General features: G+C 50.5%; 1 protein-coding gene across 3 annotated transcripts in view; it reads right to left on the reverse strand.

Annotated features, from left to right (window-relative positions):
* DGKZ (diacylglycerol kinase zeta) overlaps nucleotides 1-16,617 on the reverse strand; it is a 731,702-nt gene extending 715,085 nt beyond the window's left edge. The window contains exon 1 of one of the 3 annotated variants that reach the window (XM_069221731.1): nucleotides 16,437-16,617. In XM_069221731.1, coding sequence (XP_069077832.1) covers nucleotides 16,437-16,495 — 59 coding nt within the window. In that variant the 5' untranslated portion in view covers nucleotides 16,496-16,617. The remainder of the gene's footprint in view (nucleotides 1-16,436) is intronic. The other 2 variants (XM_069221725.1, XM_069221730.1) reach the window with 2 other exon arrangements.
* Nucleotides 16,618-16,884: the final 267 nt, after the last annotated feature.

Consider the following 16,884-nt stretch of genomic DNA (forward strand, 5'->3'; position numbering starts at 1 on the left):
TGCTTCCTCCCCCACCCCTGCCCTCTGTGTTGCTTCCTCCACCACCTCTGCCCTCTGTGTTGCTTCCTCCACCACCTCTGCCCTCTGTGTTGTTTCCTCCCTCCACCCCTACCCTCTGTTTCTTCCTCCCCCATCTCTGCCCCTGTGTTGTTTCCTCCCCCCACCTCTGTCCTCTGTGTTGTTTCCTCCCACCACCCCTCTGTGTTGCTTCCTCCCCCACCCCTGCCCTCTGTGTTGTTTCCTCCCTCCACCCCTGCCCTCTGTGTTGCTTCATCCCCCCACCCCTGCCCTCTGTGTTGCTTCCTCCACCACCTCTGCCCTCTGTGTTGTTTCCTCCCTCCACCCCTGCCCTGTGTTGCTTCCTCCACCCACACCTGCCCTATGTGTTGCTTCCTCCCTCCACCCCTGCCCTCTGTGTTGCTTCCTCCACCACCCCTGCCCTCTGTTTTGTTTCCTCCCTCCACCCCTACCCTCTGTTTCTTCCTCCCCACCTCTGCCCTCTGTGTTGCTTCCTCCCTCCACTCCTGCCCTCTGTGTTGCTTCCTCCCTCCACCCTGCCCTCTGTGTTGCTTTCTCCCTCCACCTCTTCCCTCTGTGTTGCTTCCTCCCTCCACCCCTGCCCTCTGTGTTGCTTCCATCCTCACCCCTGCCCTCTGTGTTGTTCCTCCCCCACCTCTGCCCTCTGTGTTGTTTCCCCCCCACCTCTGCCCTCTGTGTTGTTTCCTTCCCCAATCCCTGCCCTCTGAGTTGCTTCCTCCCTCCACTTCTGCCCTCTGTATTGCTTCCTACCCCACCTCTGCCCTCTGTATTGCTTTCTTTCCCCCATCCCTGCCCTTTGTGTTGTTTCCTCCCCCACCACTGCCCTCTGTGTTGTTTCCACCCCACCCCTGCCCTATGTGTTGCTTCCACCTCCACCCCTGCCCTCTGTGTTGCTTCCATCCCCACCTCTGCCCTCTGTGTTGTTTCCACCCCACCCCTGCCCTCTGTGTTGCTTCCATCCCCACCCCTGCCTCTGTGTTGCTTCCCCCCCACCCCTGCCCTCTGTGTTGCTTCCTCCCCCACCCCTGCCCTCTGTGTTGCTTTCACCCCATCCCTGCCCTCTGTGTTGCTTCCTCCCCACCCCTGCTCTCTGTGTTACTTCCTCCTCTCACCCCTGCCCTGTGTGTTGCTTCCGCCATCCACCCCTGACCTCTGTGTTGCTTCCCCCCATCCCTGCCCTCCTTGTTGCTTTCTCCCCCACCCCTGCCCTATGTGTTGCTTCCTCCATCCACCCCTGCCCTCTTTGTTGCTTCCACGCCACCCCTGCCCTATGTGTTGCTTCCACCTCATCCCTGCCCTATGTGTTGCTTCCACCTCCAACCCTGCCCTCTGTGTTGCTTTCACCCCCACCACTGCCCTCTGTGTTGCTTCCTCCACCACCTCTGCCCTCTGTGTTGCTTCCACCCCACCCCTGCCCTCTGTGTTGCTTCCACCCTCCCTCCACCCCTGCCCTATGTGTTGCTTCCTCCCTCCATCCCTGCCCTATGTGTTGCTTCCTCCCTCCACCCCTGCCCTCTGTCTTTCTTCCTCCCCCACCCCTGCCCTCTGTGTTGCTTCCACCCTCATCCCTACCCTCTGTGTTGCTTCATACCCCACCCCTGCGCTCTGTGTTGCTTCCTCCCCTCACACCCTGCCCTATGTGTTGCTTCCTCAATCCACCCCTGCCCTCTGTGTTGCTTCCACCCCCACCCCTGCCCTCTGTGCTGGTTCCTCCATCCACCCTTGCCCTCTGTTTTGCTTCCTCCATCCACCCCTGCCCTCTGTGTTGCTTCCTTCCCTCACCCTTGCCCTCTGTGATGATTCCTCCCCCACCCCTGCCCTCTGTGTTGCTTCCTCCCTCCACTCTTGCCCAATTTGTTGCTTCTTCTCTCCACCCCTGCCCTCTGTGTTGCCTACTCCCCCACCTCTGCCCTCTGTGTTGCTTTCTCCCCCACCCCTGCCCTATGTGTTGCTTCCTCCCTCCATCCCTGCCCTCTGTGTTGCTTCCTCCCCTCACCCCTGCCTTATGTGTTGCTTCCCCCATCCTCAGCGTTGCTTCCTCCCACCCACTTAAAAAAATTGCATTTGTGCAACTTTATTTCTTTTTATTTACCAATTCAGATTGGTAAATAAAAAGAAAAAAACACCTGTGTCATTTTGTAGGAATACATATGCATGGTGCGTGCACCTTAAAAATAGACATGGTTGGCCACATCTTATGCTTTTGGGGATGCTGTACAGGATATCTGTGAGAGTGGTCCCCTTGGCCAATGGGCTGCAGCTGGATATCTGAGGGAGTGGTCCTGTGGCCAATGGGCTGCAGTTGGATGGACCGAGGGAGCGTTCTGCTCGACCAATCAGCTGCAACTGGATGAACCATGGAAGTCGGCTGCTTGGCCAATGTGACTGCAGCTGGATGTCTGAGGGAGTGGCCCCCTTGGCCAATGGGCTGCAGCTGGATAGGCCAAGGAAGTAGGCTGATTGACCAATGGGCTGAAGCTAGATATCTGAGGTACTGGTCCCCTTGGCCAATGGGCTGCAGCTGGATATCTGAGGGAGTGGTCCCCTTGGCCAATGGGCTGCAGTTGGATAGGCCAAGGAAGTAGGCTGATTGACCAATGGGCTGCAGCTGGATATCTGAGGGAGTGGTCCCCCTGGCCAATGGGCTGCAGTTGGATAGGCCAAGGAAGTAGGCTGATTGGCCAATAGGCTGCAGCTGGATGGGTTGAGGGAGTTTTCCCCCTCAGAGCTGATTTCAGGCCAGGGTGGTCTGATTATCATTCATGTCTGTCAGCTCTGAAAGCATCCTTCTAGCTCCCCGCCACACGGGGGTGTTCACTGTGCACAGCCTGCCCAGTTCTGCCCTGACCACAGGGAGTGTCAGATGGGCTGTAAAGTGGCGCAGCTACCTTGCTGATAGTGCGACTCCAGGGAGGAGTGACACATCTCTTCTTGTATCCCTTTTTCACTAGAGGTTTGTGAATTTATAACCCTGACGCAAAGTTTTCCAAAGGTAACACAATTCGGAACTTCATAAAGTTGATTTGTCCTAGAAAAAAAAATCTCAATGATTTTGAAAAACTAAACATTGCTATTTTTTGTTCCTGTAAATCCTCTTTTTAGTTAGGGAAGTCAATGTTTTAATTCTGCCTTCGCACTTAACCACAATATTGTGTAATTCTGGGCAGATAACTTTGTCTCTTTAGATGTGGTACATGAATTTCCTCCATCACAGGACAGTAGCACAGTGCAAAGTGCAGCAGGTTCTCCTCTGGACCCAGCACCGCCTCCAGGAACTGATGGTCTGACTTATCACGAGGGCCTTAAGTGAGATGAATAAAGTGTTTGGGGTGCCTTTAAAAGGGCCTTGGCCTAAGTAAGTGACTGTGGTTTAAATAAATATTTTGGCACATAAACACATATTTCAGCTCCTGAGATTTCTCTTGTATCCAGATATACAACAATAACTGACAGACATCTAAAACCAGCCCAGACTATTGTCTTTGTCAATGTTAGTTAGCTGTTGAAGATAAGAGAATAACAACAATGATTTTTGTTGTAGATAAATAATATTGAAAATGTTTACATTCTGTGAGTGTGAGACTGTGAATTAACCATTACTGAGGCATGAGGATGGGGGGTGCTTTTCAGTGTCACAATCACTCTTGTTATATTCACTCTGTCAGACATGTGCACCCCAACTCCACATCTCGGCCACCTGCATCCCTCACACCTCATCTCTCTCCTCTACAGCACCGTCTTTTCCAGGGGCAGCTCGCACTGCTAAATAGGAGCGGGGTGGCGCACACGCAGATTGAGGGTGTGTGGGGGGAATTAATTGTTTAAAAAACTGTATCGTCTCTGCCGTCATCACCGCGCTGCTCCTCTCATGCACAGACAGGCTGCAGGCACTGGCTCCCAGCCTGTCCTGTGGCATTCCTGGCGCTGCTCAGAGCAGTGTCAGGATTGGCTGGGAGCGCCCAGCCAGGGCGGTCCTAGGCAGACTGGGAGCCTGTGCCTGCTCTCTCCAGCCGGCAACACGGTGTCGGGCTGGAGAGAGCCTACTGCGCATGTGTGTTTGGCCGGCCAAACATACATGCTCAGTGAGGGGGAGTGCTCTGCACTCCCGCTCAGATCTCGTCACAGCCTGTGGCCCCGCCCCTTTAAAAAAAAAAAAACATAATATTAGTTTATTATCGTTTTTTGGTAAAGGTTTTTGCAGCTGCTGCTGCCGCCGGGGGGAGACGCTCATCCGCCCTAGCGGAGGAGCCGCGCCAGCGCTTTCCACACTTTCTCACATGTCTTTCTTTGCTTTTCCTTCGCTTCACCACCCCCTAAACACACAACGCACACACTCACCTGCAGGCACTGCGTTCTGTTTTTCTTTCATCTGTTAGTATTTTGTCAACTGTATGCCTCCTTCACACACACATTTCCTCAGAACCACAACTGCACCTGTCATGTGTGACCATTCCCCTGCAGAGAGGCCAAGGATTGGATGACCATGCATTCTGGACACCTTCATGACCCACTGACAGGCACTGTGAGAAACTGGCACTGCCTTCAGCCTCAGCTCCAGAGCTCTCAATCGTGGCCCGTTATAGACACCTGGAGGTGACTCGGTGCATGACACAAGAGGAATCTACGACAGGAAAAAGTACAAAAACACATCATCTTGGAAATAACTAACACTCTTAGGGAATGCAAGATTAGGTCAAATGTGTTCCATAAACAGGAGCTAATCTGACATAGATTATTTTTTTGTAATTGATTGTTCAGAAATCAAACAGTGTTTTTGGAACTAAAGTGAAGGGCATAAATCTAGGGCCTTATAAGGAGCCATTTCTATGTCCTTTTTTAGGGTCGAGCCTGCGTTGCATGTGCTCGCGCATGCGTATCGCAGCGAGACGCTTTAGTATTTAGAAAACGGCTCGGAGCCCTGTCAACTTCACATCAGTGTTTTTTATTGGTTAGTGGGCTTGCCTAATAAAATCTGCTTGCTTTCATTAGTCGGAGACACGCATAGGTCATGCCTTTTCCGGTGGCTAGCCCTCCTCGAGCGCAGCGACCAAGTACAGAAAACATGCGAGGCTCGCTGTTTTCCATCGGGCTCGTGGACTTCTTTTTCTCTAATTTACGAGCGCGATCTCGCTTGGCAGAAGTCGAGCGCTTTACATAGTTAATTTCACTTTTTTGGGTTATGTACATAAATGCACTTTTTCCCGATAGGTGAAAAGTCGGGTTAGGAGTTTACAACGCAATGAGCTCTAACATGAGCAAACGCGAGAATTGTAAATGCTTGTTTAATTAGTATTGGATCTGTGACCCGGAGAGACCCGACCTACCTAAAGCCTTGAATGACCCTCTCAGAATAAATGGCTGCTCCATTGATGTGAGGAAGGCTCGACTCTAAGGCCTGCTGAACGAGCCTGAGTATGAAATCCCAGCCCTGTGGCCACCTGATCCAATGTCAACCACCGCCCTATCAAACAGACTCTTCAAGACCAGCAAGTTCCTTGAGATGATTTGCTTCACACAGCACAATTCTGAATTCGTCCATCCATTCATCCACCCAACCGTCCACCCACCAAAACCCACCCACCTACCCATTCATCCAGCCACCCACTCACCCATCCATACATTCATGACCCAACCATCCACTGACCCAAACACACCAATTCATCCAGCCACCTATTCATGAATACCACCACCCAGTCATCCATTCCAAAATTCGATGGAATACAATGTCAAGATGGACCGTCAATCTCAATCAATCATAAATCTTTATTCAGCCAAAAACTGGCCGTAACAGAATTAAACAAGTGCTTCATTCAATAATATAATAAAATCCAAACAAACGTAGTTACAGTTCATGATAATTACAATAAATACTCATCACAACATTGGTTGCCCACATATCTCATGCCGATGAAAACACATCATTAAAACCACTTAAAACCGCAGCAGGGTGCCTCATCAAAAATAATAACGTGTAAATAACCATTAATACCCTATCCGGACCATCCACAGACTTCCGGCTTCTTCCAGCCGCACGGAGGAATGAGCTCACTCTTAGGCCCATCTCCTCGTCACACAACGTTTGTGAGTGAGATGCGCAAGGAATGAGCTCACTCTTAGGTGCATCTCCTCGTCACACAACGTTTGTAAGTGAGATACGCGCGGAATGAGCTCACTCTTAGGTGCATCTCCACATCACACAACGTTTGTAAGTGAGATACGCGAGGAAAGAGCTCACTCTTAGGTGTATCTCCACGTCACACAACATTTGTAAGTGAGATACGCGGAGGAATGAGCTCACTCTTAGGCCCATCTCCTCGTCACACAACGTTTGTAAGTGAGATACGAGAAGAATGAGCTCACTCTTAGGCGCGTCTCCTCGTCACACAACATTTGTAAGTGAGATACACGGAGGAATGAGCTCACTCTTAGGCGCGTCTCCTCGTCACACAATGTTAGTAAGTGAGATATGCGGAGGAATGAGCTCACTCTTAGGCCAATCTGCACATCACACAACGTTTGTAAGTGAGATACGCGAGGAATGAGCTGACTATTAGGCGCATCTCCTCGTCACACAACATTTGTAAGTGAGATACGCGGAGGAATGAGCTCACTCTTAGGCCCGTCTCCTCGTCACACAACGTTTGTAAGTGAGATACCCGGAGGAATGAGCTCACTCTTAGGCGCGTCTCCTCGTCACACAATGTTTGTAAGTGAGATACACGGAGGAATGAGCTCACTCTTAGGCGCGTCTCCTCGTCACACAATGTTAGTAAGTGAGATATGCGGAGGAATGAGCTCACTCTTAGGCGCATCTCCTCGTCACACAACGTTTGTAAGTGAGATACGCGGAGGAATGAGCTCACTCTTAGGCCAATCTGCACATCACACAACGTTTGTAAGTGAGATACGCGAGGAATGAGCTGACTATTAGGCGCATCTCCTCGTCACACAACGTTTGTAAGTGAGATACGCGGAGGAATGAGCTCACTCTTAGGCCCGTCTCCTCGTCACACAATGTTTGTAAGTGAGATACCCGGAGGAATGAGCTCACTCTTAGGCGCGTCTCCTCGTCACACAATGTTTGTAAGTGAGATACGCGGAGGAATGAGCTCACTCTTAGGCGCGTCTCCTCGTCACACAATGTTTGTAAGTGAGATACACGGAGGAATGAGCTCACTCTTAGGCCCGTCTCCTCGTCACACAACGTTTGTAAGTGAGATACCCGGAGGAATGAGCTCACTCTTAGGCGCGTCTCCTCGTCACACAATGTTTGTAAGTGAGATACACGGAGGAATGAGCTCATTCTTAGGCGCGTCTCCTCGTCACACAACGTTTGTAAGTGAGATACCCGGAGGAATGAGCTCACTCTTAGGCGCGTCTCCTCGTCACACAATGTTTGTAAGTGAGATACACGGAGGAATGAGCTCATTCTTAGGCGCGTCTCCTCGTCACACAATGTTTGTAAGTGAGATACACGGAGGAATGAGCTCACTCTTAGGCCCGTCTCCTCGTCACACAACGTTTGTAAGTGAGATACCCGGAGGAATGAGCTCACTCTTAGGCGCGTCTCCTCGTCACACAATGTTTGTAAGTGAGATACACGGAGGAATGAGCTCACTCTTAGGCCCGTCTCCTCGTCACACAACGTTTGTAAGTGAGATACCCGGAGGAATGAGCTCACTCTTAGGCGCGTCTCCTCGTCACACAATGTTTGTAAGTGAGATACACGGAGGAATGAGCTCACTCTTAGGCGCGTCTCCTCGTCACACAACTTTTGTAAGTGAGGTACGTGGAGGAATGAGCTCACTCTTAGGCCCGTCTCCTCGTCACACAACGTTTGTAAGTGAGACAGTGAAGCTCTACATTTCCGATGCCCCAGCTTTTCCAGCAGCGGTTTAAGAAAAATTCTAAACTTCAAAATTTAAAAATCTGCACAAAAACATAAAATGTAACCAAGACGGCTCCCCCTGTCCATCACAGGATGAGGCGAAGCAGGATCTCCCCACAGTCTACGTTCGCCCTGAAAACACAGTCGCCACGACCCAGTACCTGTCCACAGCGAAACAGGCGCGGCCGCTGCCAAGCCGAGAGTGGTAAAAACATATAAGGCGCGGGCTCACGAGTTTCAAAAGATGTAAAATAATATAAAACAGACACCTTACTTAAGTCCTTTTTCAGTCTCTTCTCAGTGCAGTACTCAAAAGAGCGAAGTTTCACCATTACCTCGTCGCTACTACTAATGGACGCCGGAGACGTGAAAAATTCTTTAAACTCAATAGAAGGAAAATTCTAAAAACATAATGGTGGTCATTCTAACTCTGGCGGGCGGCAGAGTTCCCCCCTCCAAAATACCGCTCCGCGGTCGAAAGACCGCTGAGGGTATTTTGGCTTTTGCACTGGGCTGGCGGGCGACCGCCAAAAGGCCGCCCGCCAGCCCAGTGCAAAAAACCCTTCCCACGAGGACGCCGGCTCAGAATTGAGCCGGCGGAGTGGGAAGGTGCGACGGGTGCAGTTGCACCCGTCGCGAATTTCAGTGTCTGCAAAGCAGACACTGAAATTCTTTTTGGGGCCCTCTTACGGGGGCCCCTGCGACACCCCATACCGCCATCCTGTTCCTGGCGGGAGAACCGCCAGGAACAGGATGGCGGTATGGGGTGTCAGAATCCCCATGGCGGCGCAGCAAGCTGCGCCGCCATGGAGGATTCAATAGGGCAGCGGAAAACCGGCGGGAGACTGCCGGTTTTCCCTTTCTGACCGCGGCCAAACCGCCGCGGTCAGAATGCCCTGCGGGGCACCGCCAGCCTGTTGGCGGTGCTCCCGCCGACCCTGGCCCCGGCGGTCCGTGACCGCCGGGGTCAGAATCACCCCCAATATATCCAGGGGAGCGCCCCTTGTTTAGTAAGGCAGTCCATCATTATACTCCTGCACAAAGACGCTGCTGGGTTCGACCATACTCTGACCCACAGCAATAAGGGGGCCAAACCCTGTCTGTGTTACATCTTATATTTAGCTCTGAACGCGTTATAAACCTAGAACTTGATGGGGGACCTTAAGCAGCCTACAACAAATGCGGGATTCCTCGCTTTGAAGGAACCTAATATTACAGAAACCCCAGACCGCGGCCCCATAGGTAGCTATGGGAACGGATCGAGTATTAAAAATATTCACAAGAGGGAGAATCAAACCCTTAACCCCTTCGCTGGGTGAATTAAATAACATACTCGCCGCTCAACTAACTCCTAAACGGGCATGACACACCTGGGGCAGCCAAGAACCCCTGGAGTTAAAAATAATACCTAAATAACTAAGGGCCATATGTACAAACACATTTTCCCATAGACACAGAATGGGTAAAACCCTTTGGTACATCTGGCCCTAAAATCGTTAATGCTACTCATAGACGGACCCTTAATTTTGAGCCTAGTGACATTACACTTACCAGGTCCACACGCCACAAAGTGAGACTTCCCATAATTAATGGTCAAATCCAGATTACTCATGAAAGAATCAACCAACAGCACAGCATCATCTGCGTATAATAGCGCCGGACCCTAAGTATCAGCAATCCTGGGGATCTCCACGTAGGCCTGACTCAACTCGAGCACAATTTATTGATATAGATGGAAAAAAGCAGCAGGGCCATAGTACATCCCTGTCGAACCCCTTGTTTAAGGGAAAACTCTGCTGTCACGTCCCCCTGAGCATTCACCCGAACTCTGGCAGCAAGTTCGACGTGAAGCATATGCAAAAAGTTAACTACTGGTAAATCAATCCTGATCTAATAACATGATCCACAGTTTGGTTCGGTGCATATGATGGAAAGCCATAGAAAGATCCATGAAGGCCAGGTACAGTGGGCCATGCCCAATCAGCGCGTATTTTCCAATCAACAAACTCAAATTCAGGCATATCTCCACCGTACCCAGCCCTGAGCGAAACCCAAACTGGAAAGGGCAGAGAATGCTATTTCCTTCAGCCCAAGAAGAAAGGCGATTAAACACCACCCTGCCCATGATCTTAACAGCACTATCCATTAAAGTCATCGGTCTGTAACATTTCGGTGAGGCACAGTCATCCTTCTTAGATATGGGGACGATGGTGGACAAAGTCCAAGAACAGGGGATCCCACCACTCAATGAGTTATGAAATACATTGTTGATTAAAGGACCACACAGATCCACTTCACATGTTATAAGGTCCACTGGGACTCCATCGGGCCCGGGTGCTTTCCCCCTGAACACCGCTGTAAAGCCTCCTCCTCTTCACGTAGTGAGACTATGGGGGGCTGGAAACCCCACAGCTTAAGCGCCAATGACCTAATCATAACTGGAGGTTTGCATCGAAAAGTATAGTGCTGGCTAGCCCCAATCCTGGACACTGCTGGGCATCATATTTATGGATTGTCGCTAGCCGGAGCTAAGGCGCTAATAGCGTGAAAATTCCTGACGCTGTGGGGGAGTCGTAGGGGAAAATGGAGGCTGTGCGTGATAGAATGGCGTTAGTCAGGTTAGAGTCAGAAAACTGATGCTAACATGATTAGCAACAACCTATCTACGCACAACCCCCACATACATGACTCCTGTCTCAGAGACGACAGGACTTATGCCCCCCAGCCCAGTGGCCATGCCCACGGGGCAAATGTCCCATGGGCATGGCCACTGGGAACAGTGGCATGTAGGGGGGCCCAAGTTAGGACCCCCTATGGCACTTTGAAAAAAAATGAAAAATACTTCTGGACTTACCTGGGATGGGTACCCCCATCCTTAGGTGTCCTCCAGGTGTGGGTGTGGGTGGGTGGGGGTGTCCCTGGGGGCAGGGAAGGGCACCTGTGGGCTGTTTGGCCCATAAGTCCCCTAAGACCTGCCCATAACCAGGTATTAAATAATGGTGCTAAGCAGGCTTAGCGCCATTATTTAAGGCCCTCCTCCTCCTCCTGTGCGTGAATTCAGCACAGGAGGATTAATATGGCGCTAGGGCCATAGCATGGGTTTTTGCCCGGAAACGCCTGCACTGCATCTCATTGACGCAAGGTAGTTTTCCGCAAGCAAAAACTGACGCAAACTCCATAACTTTGGTGCTAGACGTGTCTAGCTCCAAAGTATAAATATGGAGTTAGGTTTGCGCTGAATTAGCGTAAAAACAAATGTCACTAATTCAGCGCAAACAGAGTATTAATATGGGCCTAAATGCTCCCAGTCTTGCTCTAAGAATACCCTTTTCCCATGGAAGAATTTTTATAAGCCAGACGGGCTGCCCATTCCACCCTTGGGTTCACCATTAGCGCCTTCCTGAATCTGCGATTGGCTGGTGGACATTGTTTGTCAAACCAGGAGGACCTCCCACACAGGACCGGATAGGTTTGAGGAGATTTCTGATGCCCTGATCAGTCAGTCATACCTGTCAAGCATTCCTTCTCCACTGACACTGCTTAAGCAATTTAAAAATCGATCTTGCAGTGCCTTAAAAACAAGATCTAGAGTTCCTTCTGGCTCTTTAAGGCACCAAATTAGCCTTTCCCATCCCCCGAGTGTTGAGTAACCCATGCAGGCTTAACCGAACGGATATGACTGTTTAACAGGAGTGACCCCTTAACTAAAAGGGCATTATGGTCCCCCCATTCTGTCTGAACCACCTTGCTCTCAGAGAACCAGGGCACGCAATAACGTGTTACAAACATATACTCAATGGCCGAATCCTTCCCCGACCGCTGAAGGAAGGTCTAATCAGGTTAGCGCCTCTAAAGTTACCTGTAAGGCCAACCAAGTCCAGTGTAGCAATGAGAGCTGCTAATTCCTCCCCCCCTACCATTGTTACCCAGTCTAATTGACACTTGATCCGGGCCCCCCATATCCATGTTATAGCCCCCCCCAACTTTGCATTAAAATCCCCACACAAAAATAAAAATCACTGCGCTTCGACAACATCCCCTGCAGGCAGTAAAGTATCTACGAAACTTAACAAAACATTAAAATGTGTACAGGAGCTACTTACAAAATCATTAGGATAAAAATTCACAATATCAAAAGAGAACCTTGACAATTTATTCAGAATACGCAAGGCTAACAAGGCTGAACTCACATGGTCAGTGACTGGCAGTCAATCAATCAGTTTTTGTAGAGCGCGGCTACTCACCCGTGAGGGTCTCAAGGCGCGGGGGCAACATCAACCTGCAGGCTCGGACTAATCCAGTTAGCAAGCCTTACCTACCCCTGCCCCTCGTGGAGGGCAGAACTGGGTTGAAATAACAGGCAAAACCCTCACAACGTATTGGGTCCATGGCCCAAGGTTCCTCTAGGGCAGTAACATCATACCTAGATATAGAACCTTGCCAGTCCCTATTCTTAGCTTTCGCCTTCGACCCCGCAGTTAGGTTTTGTAGAAGTGCAAGCCTCGCCAGGACAAGCCGGTCCGCCCTTAGCGCCCTTCTCAATACTGGGCGTATCCAAGGACGGGATGTGACCTACGCCAATACTGGACTCAGACCGGCGTCAATCAATCTCATAAAGAGCTTCAAACCTATTGGATGTTGGAATAGCGGGGGAGGAAGCTATACTTGCAGGTGGCCCCGCAGGCCTCAGGTTAGTGACATTCTCAGACGTCATGGCAGGAGGACACGAAAGTGGCCATCCAGAGATCCTACTACAGGAACCAATCTTAGCGACTGTATATTCTGGGGGGCGATTGGCCTTTGAGAACATAGGGCAAAAGAGTTATAAAAATAACCCAGAGGGACCAGGGAGATCTTCTCCTTGTGATGTGAGCACTTAGGCCAAACAGTAGATTATGTGCCAAAAAGGAAATCTAAAATTGACAATGACGATGGATGAGGGCCTATCCACGAACATCTCTGAACCATACAAATATCATTAGCATGGCGCAGGGGCAACCCTCCAAAACGAGCAAGCCAATCTAAAGTCTTGTTGAAGTGCTGACCATCAGACTCATGCATCCCTTGCCGAAGGGGGGAACTCCTGCCAAAATAACTACATAAGGACATGCAGCGGGGGGGTCTATCATAACTTATCTAATACCGTAGGTTTCAGAATTCTGGCCAGAGCCTCCCCTTAACTCTTTTGGGTTGTAACGTTCACTACCTCCACCAGCTCCTGAAGGACACCCCATACCACAACGGGATCGACACGGCGTAACAACTGACTTAACGCTGATTACATCCTCGTCACCAGCGGGAGGGATGATCCGTTCTGTTCCATGAACGATAACTTGTGTTTCTGTATCGGCCATATTGGCACTTTTGCAAGGAATGCCACCCCCGCTGTTCAACCTTTCACTTCTGAACTCACCTCTATCTCTCATGGCCAGAGTCGCTACCTTCTCCTCTAAAGAATTCGAACGGAGGGCCAAAGATGAAAACTCAGCCTTCAAAAGGGACGTAAGCCTCTCAAAATGTTCCACCAATAAACTGGTGATACTATATTCTACCGCCCCAATAAGCTCCTCCTTAATTAGTGACACAAATGTATGAGAAGAAGGAGATTCCAAGTCAAGGGTCGACTGTTCGGTATCCCGCGTAGTTTCTTTCTCGCCTAAGTTAATAGACCGACCCCTACTATTCCCACAGTTGACTCTGCTTGGGGAGGCCGGCGACAAGACATGTCCAGCTGACAGCGACGGGGTATCTGCCTTACGAAGATGGGGTAGAACCACTTAAAAGAGCTGGCCTGGTTCCATTGAGTCTCACAAGGCAAAATACAATCGGCCCCATCCCAGACCCAAATCCCTGTCCCAGGTTCAGCGAAAGCCTTCTCTCAGCTAGAGCAATTTCTGTATTTGTTACCCCCACAGTACGGCAGTCAAGATGAACCATAAAAGTACACTACTATCTTCCTTGAGGACACCTACGAGGTCTCCAATCTTCGAGAGGTTCTTACTCGTAGGCTTCGAGAGCCACGTCATTGTAGGGTACTTGGGCTGAGCAGCAGCATCTTCATACAAAGGAGCATCACCGAACAAAGGCTCAGCCTGATACCAACCCGGTTTTGTCAAAAATAGATTTGTTTGGGTTCACCTCTACCAAACTCCTCAGGGTGGTCAACCGGCTGGCCTGCCCAGGGTGTCCTCCCATGATGGTTTGCCTGAGTGATGAGCAGCTGGCTGTGTTCTCTTATATCCTTCTTAAAAGGAATCTAATTGTCCTCTAATGACCACCAACTAATCGACTAAAAAAATGGATGTATGCAGTCCAATTTCTAATCCTGTGTGCCTCTGTAGTTCAGCCCTTGTCTTGTAGGACAAGCTGGTGTTCTTTGCTCGCCATGGACAGGAGTCGTATATCAGTCCTTGTCTTGTAGGACCTGTCAGCACCCATCGATACAGCTCACCATGGGCCAGGGTTGTAGCTCGGCCCATGTCTTGAGGACCTGTCAGCACCCATTGATACAGCTCACCATGGACAGGAGCTGTATCTCAGTCCTTTTCTTGTAGGACCTGGCAGCACCCATCGATACACCTCACCATGGGCCAGGGTTGTAGCTCAGCCCATGTCTTGAGGACCTGTCAGCACCCATCGATACAGCTCACCATGGACGGGAGCTGTATCTCAGTCCTTGTCTTGAAGGCCCTGTCAGCACCCATTGATACAGCTCACCATGGACTGGAGGTGTATGTCAGTTCTTGTCCTGTAGGACCTGTCAGCGCCCATTGATGCAGTTCACCATGGGCCAGGGTTGTATCTCAGCCCATGTCTTGAGGACTTGTCAGCACCCATCGATACAGCTCACCATGGATTAGGTTTGTATCTCAGCCCTTGTCTTGTAGGACAAGTCAGTGCCCATCGATACATCTCACCATGGACAGGAGCTGTATGTCAGCTGTGCCTTGTAGGACACTTTAGTGCCCATTGATACAGCTCACCATGGACAGGAGCTGTATCTCAGCCCTTGTCTTGTAGGACAAGTCAACACCCATCGATACAACTTATCAAGGACGGGGCGGGATGGCAGTCTTAGGGGCATATTTATACTCCGTTTGCGCCGAATTTGCGTCGTTTTTTTCGACGCAAATTCGACGCAAAACTAAATCCATATTTATACTTTGGCGTTAGACGCGTCTAGCGCCAAAGTTCATGGAGTTAGCGTCATTTTTTTGCGTGAACACCTTCCTTGCGTTAATGATATGCAAGGTAGGCGTTCCCGTCTTAAAAAATGACTCCGATGCATATGCGTCCTATTTATACTCCCGGGCAAAAATGACGCCCGGGAGTGGGCGGGTCTAAAAAACCTGCATTAGCGCCGGATTTTAGCGCCTCGGTCAGGGCAGGTGTTAAGGGACCTGTGGGCTCAGAATGAGCCCAGAGGTCCCCTCCCCTGCCCCCAGGGACACCCCCTGCCACCCTTGCCCACCCCAGGAGGACACCCAAGGATGGAGGGACCCACCCCAGGGACATTAAGGTAAGTCCAGGTAAGTATTTTTTTTTATTTTTGTTTGTGGCATAGGGGGGCCTGATTTGTGCCCCCCTACATGCCACTATGCCCAATGACCATGCCCAGGGGACAGAAGTCCCCTGGGCATGGCCATTGGGCAAAGGGGCATGACTCCTGTCTTTGCTAAGACAGGAGTCATTTCAATGGGGGATGGGCGTCGTAAAAAAATGGCGCAAATCGGGTTGTGGCGATTTATTTGCCTCAGCCTGACTTGCACCATTTGTGGACGCCCATACGCCATTTTCCCACTACGCCGGCGCTGCCTGGTGTACGTCGTTTTTTTCAACGCACACCAGACAGCGCCGGCGGCTAACGCCGGCTAACGTCATTGAATAAATACGGCGCCCGCATGGCGCTTCAGAATGGCGTTAGCCGGCGCTAATTTTTTGGGCGCAAAACTGCGTTAGCGCAGTTTTGCGTCAAAAAGTATAAATATGGCCCTTAGTTTTAATACAACTCTTTTCACATTTAGTGAAAAAAAAAACAACAACATGTACCCTTTGAGAAAACGAACCTGCCACATCTGTTGGGATTAATTTATTTTCAAACTAGAGGTTAAAGATTTATATAGAAAAACGCTTTTATGCTCTCCTCAGTCAACCATTCGCTATTAAATAAGCCTACTGTTATGAGCATCAGTGGTTGGAAGCAGAGCAACAAAAAACGAATTCATTCAAACATGTGTCCAACGTAAAGTGACGTCACTGCACCTGACATGACTGTGACGTCACTCCTTCCAAGTGTCACTGAATGACAGCCCTGTGAGCTGGAGTTAGTGTGGCAGGTAGGCAGTAGTGAGATATGAGTGACTCACCCAGAGTGTCCAAGGAGGGGGTGCGGGGCAGCTAGGGCTGCAGGAATCTGAGCACATAGAACGCTGAGACCACTGTAGGCGCTACAACACCCACGGCGCAACACCCCGAAGCCATGCCGCCTGGCACCGGCAGGGTCACTCACCTTCTGCCATTCTTCTCACTGGGGGAGTGCGGCACATCCCAGGACCGGCAGCGCCACATTTGGACCCGCGGCACCGAGCTCTTAGACACCGTTTCTAGGCGCTAGCAGTTCCTGCGACCAACCATAGCTCCGCGAGGTCTCCTCGCCCCGTGCCGCACACGTCCGTCTCCATCAGCTTCTCTCTTTCTGTTTCTTCCTCATTCTGAACTTCCTGAAAGTTTTTTTTAAGTAATTGTGAAGTCGTATTAGACCACAGTGGTTATGGCCCCTGAGGGGGCGCCACTGTGTGACCTTGTGTCCTGGCCCCACGGCCAGACATGTTCAGTGGAAGGGCCTCGCATGTGCAACATGCACTCTATGTGCGGGACATGTGTGTGGTGAGCTGGGGCTGATTGCATTACTTGACAGTTCTGGGATGGTACCCCAGGGTACCGACAAGGGGTCTGCC

The sequence above is a fragment of the Pleurodeles waltl genome, chromosome 3_1, assembly GCF_031143425.1.
Source record: "Pleurodeles waltl isolate 20211129_DDA chromosome 3_1, aPleWal1.hap1.20221129, whole genome shotgun sequence".
NCBI lineage: Eukaryota > Metazoa > Chordata > Amphibia > Caudata > Salamandridae > Pleurodeles > Pleurodeles waltl.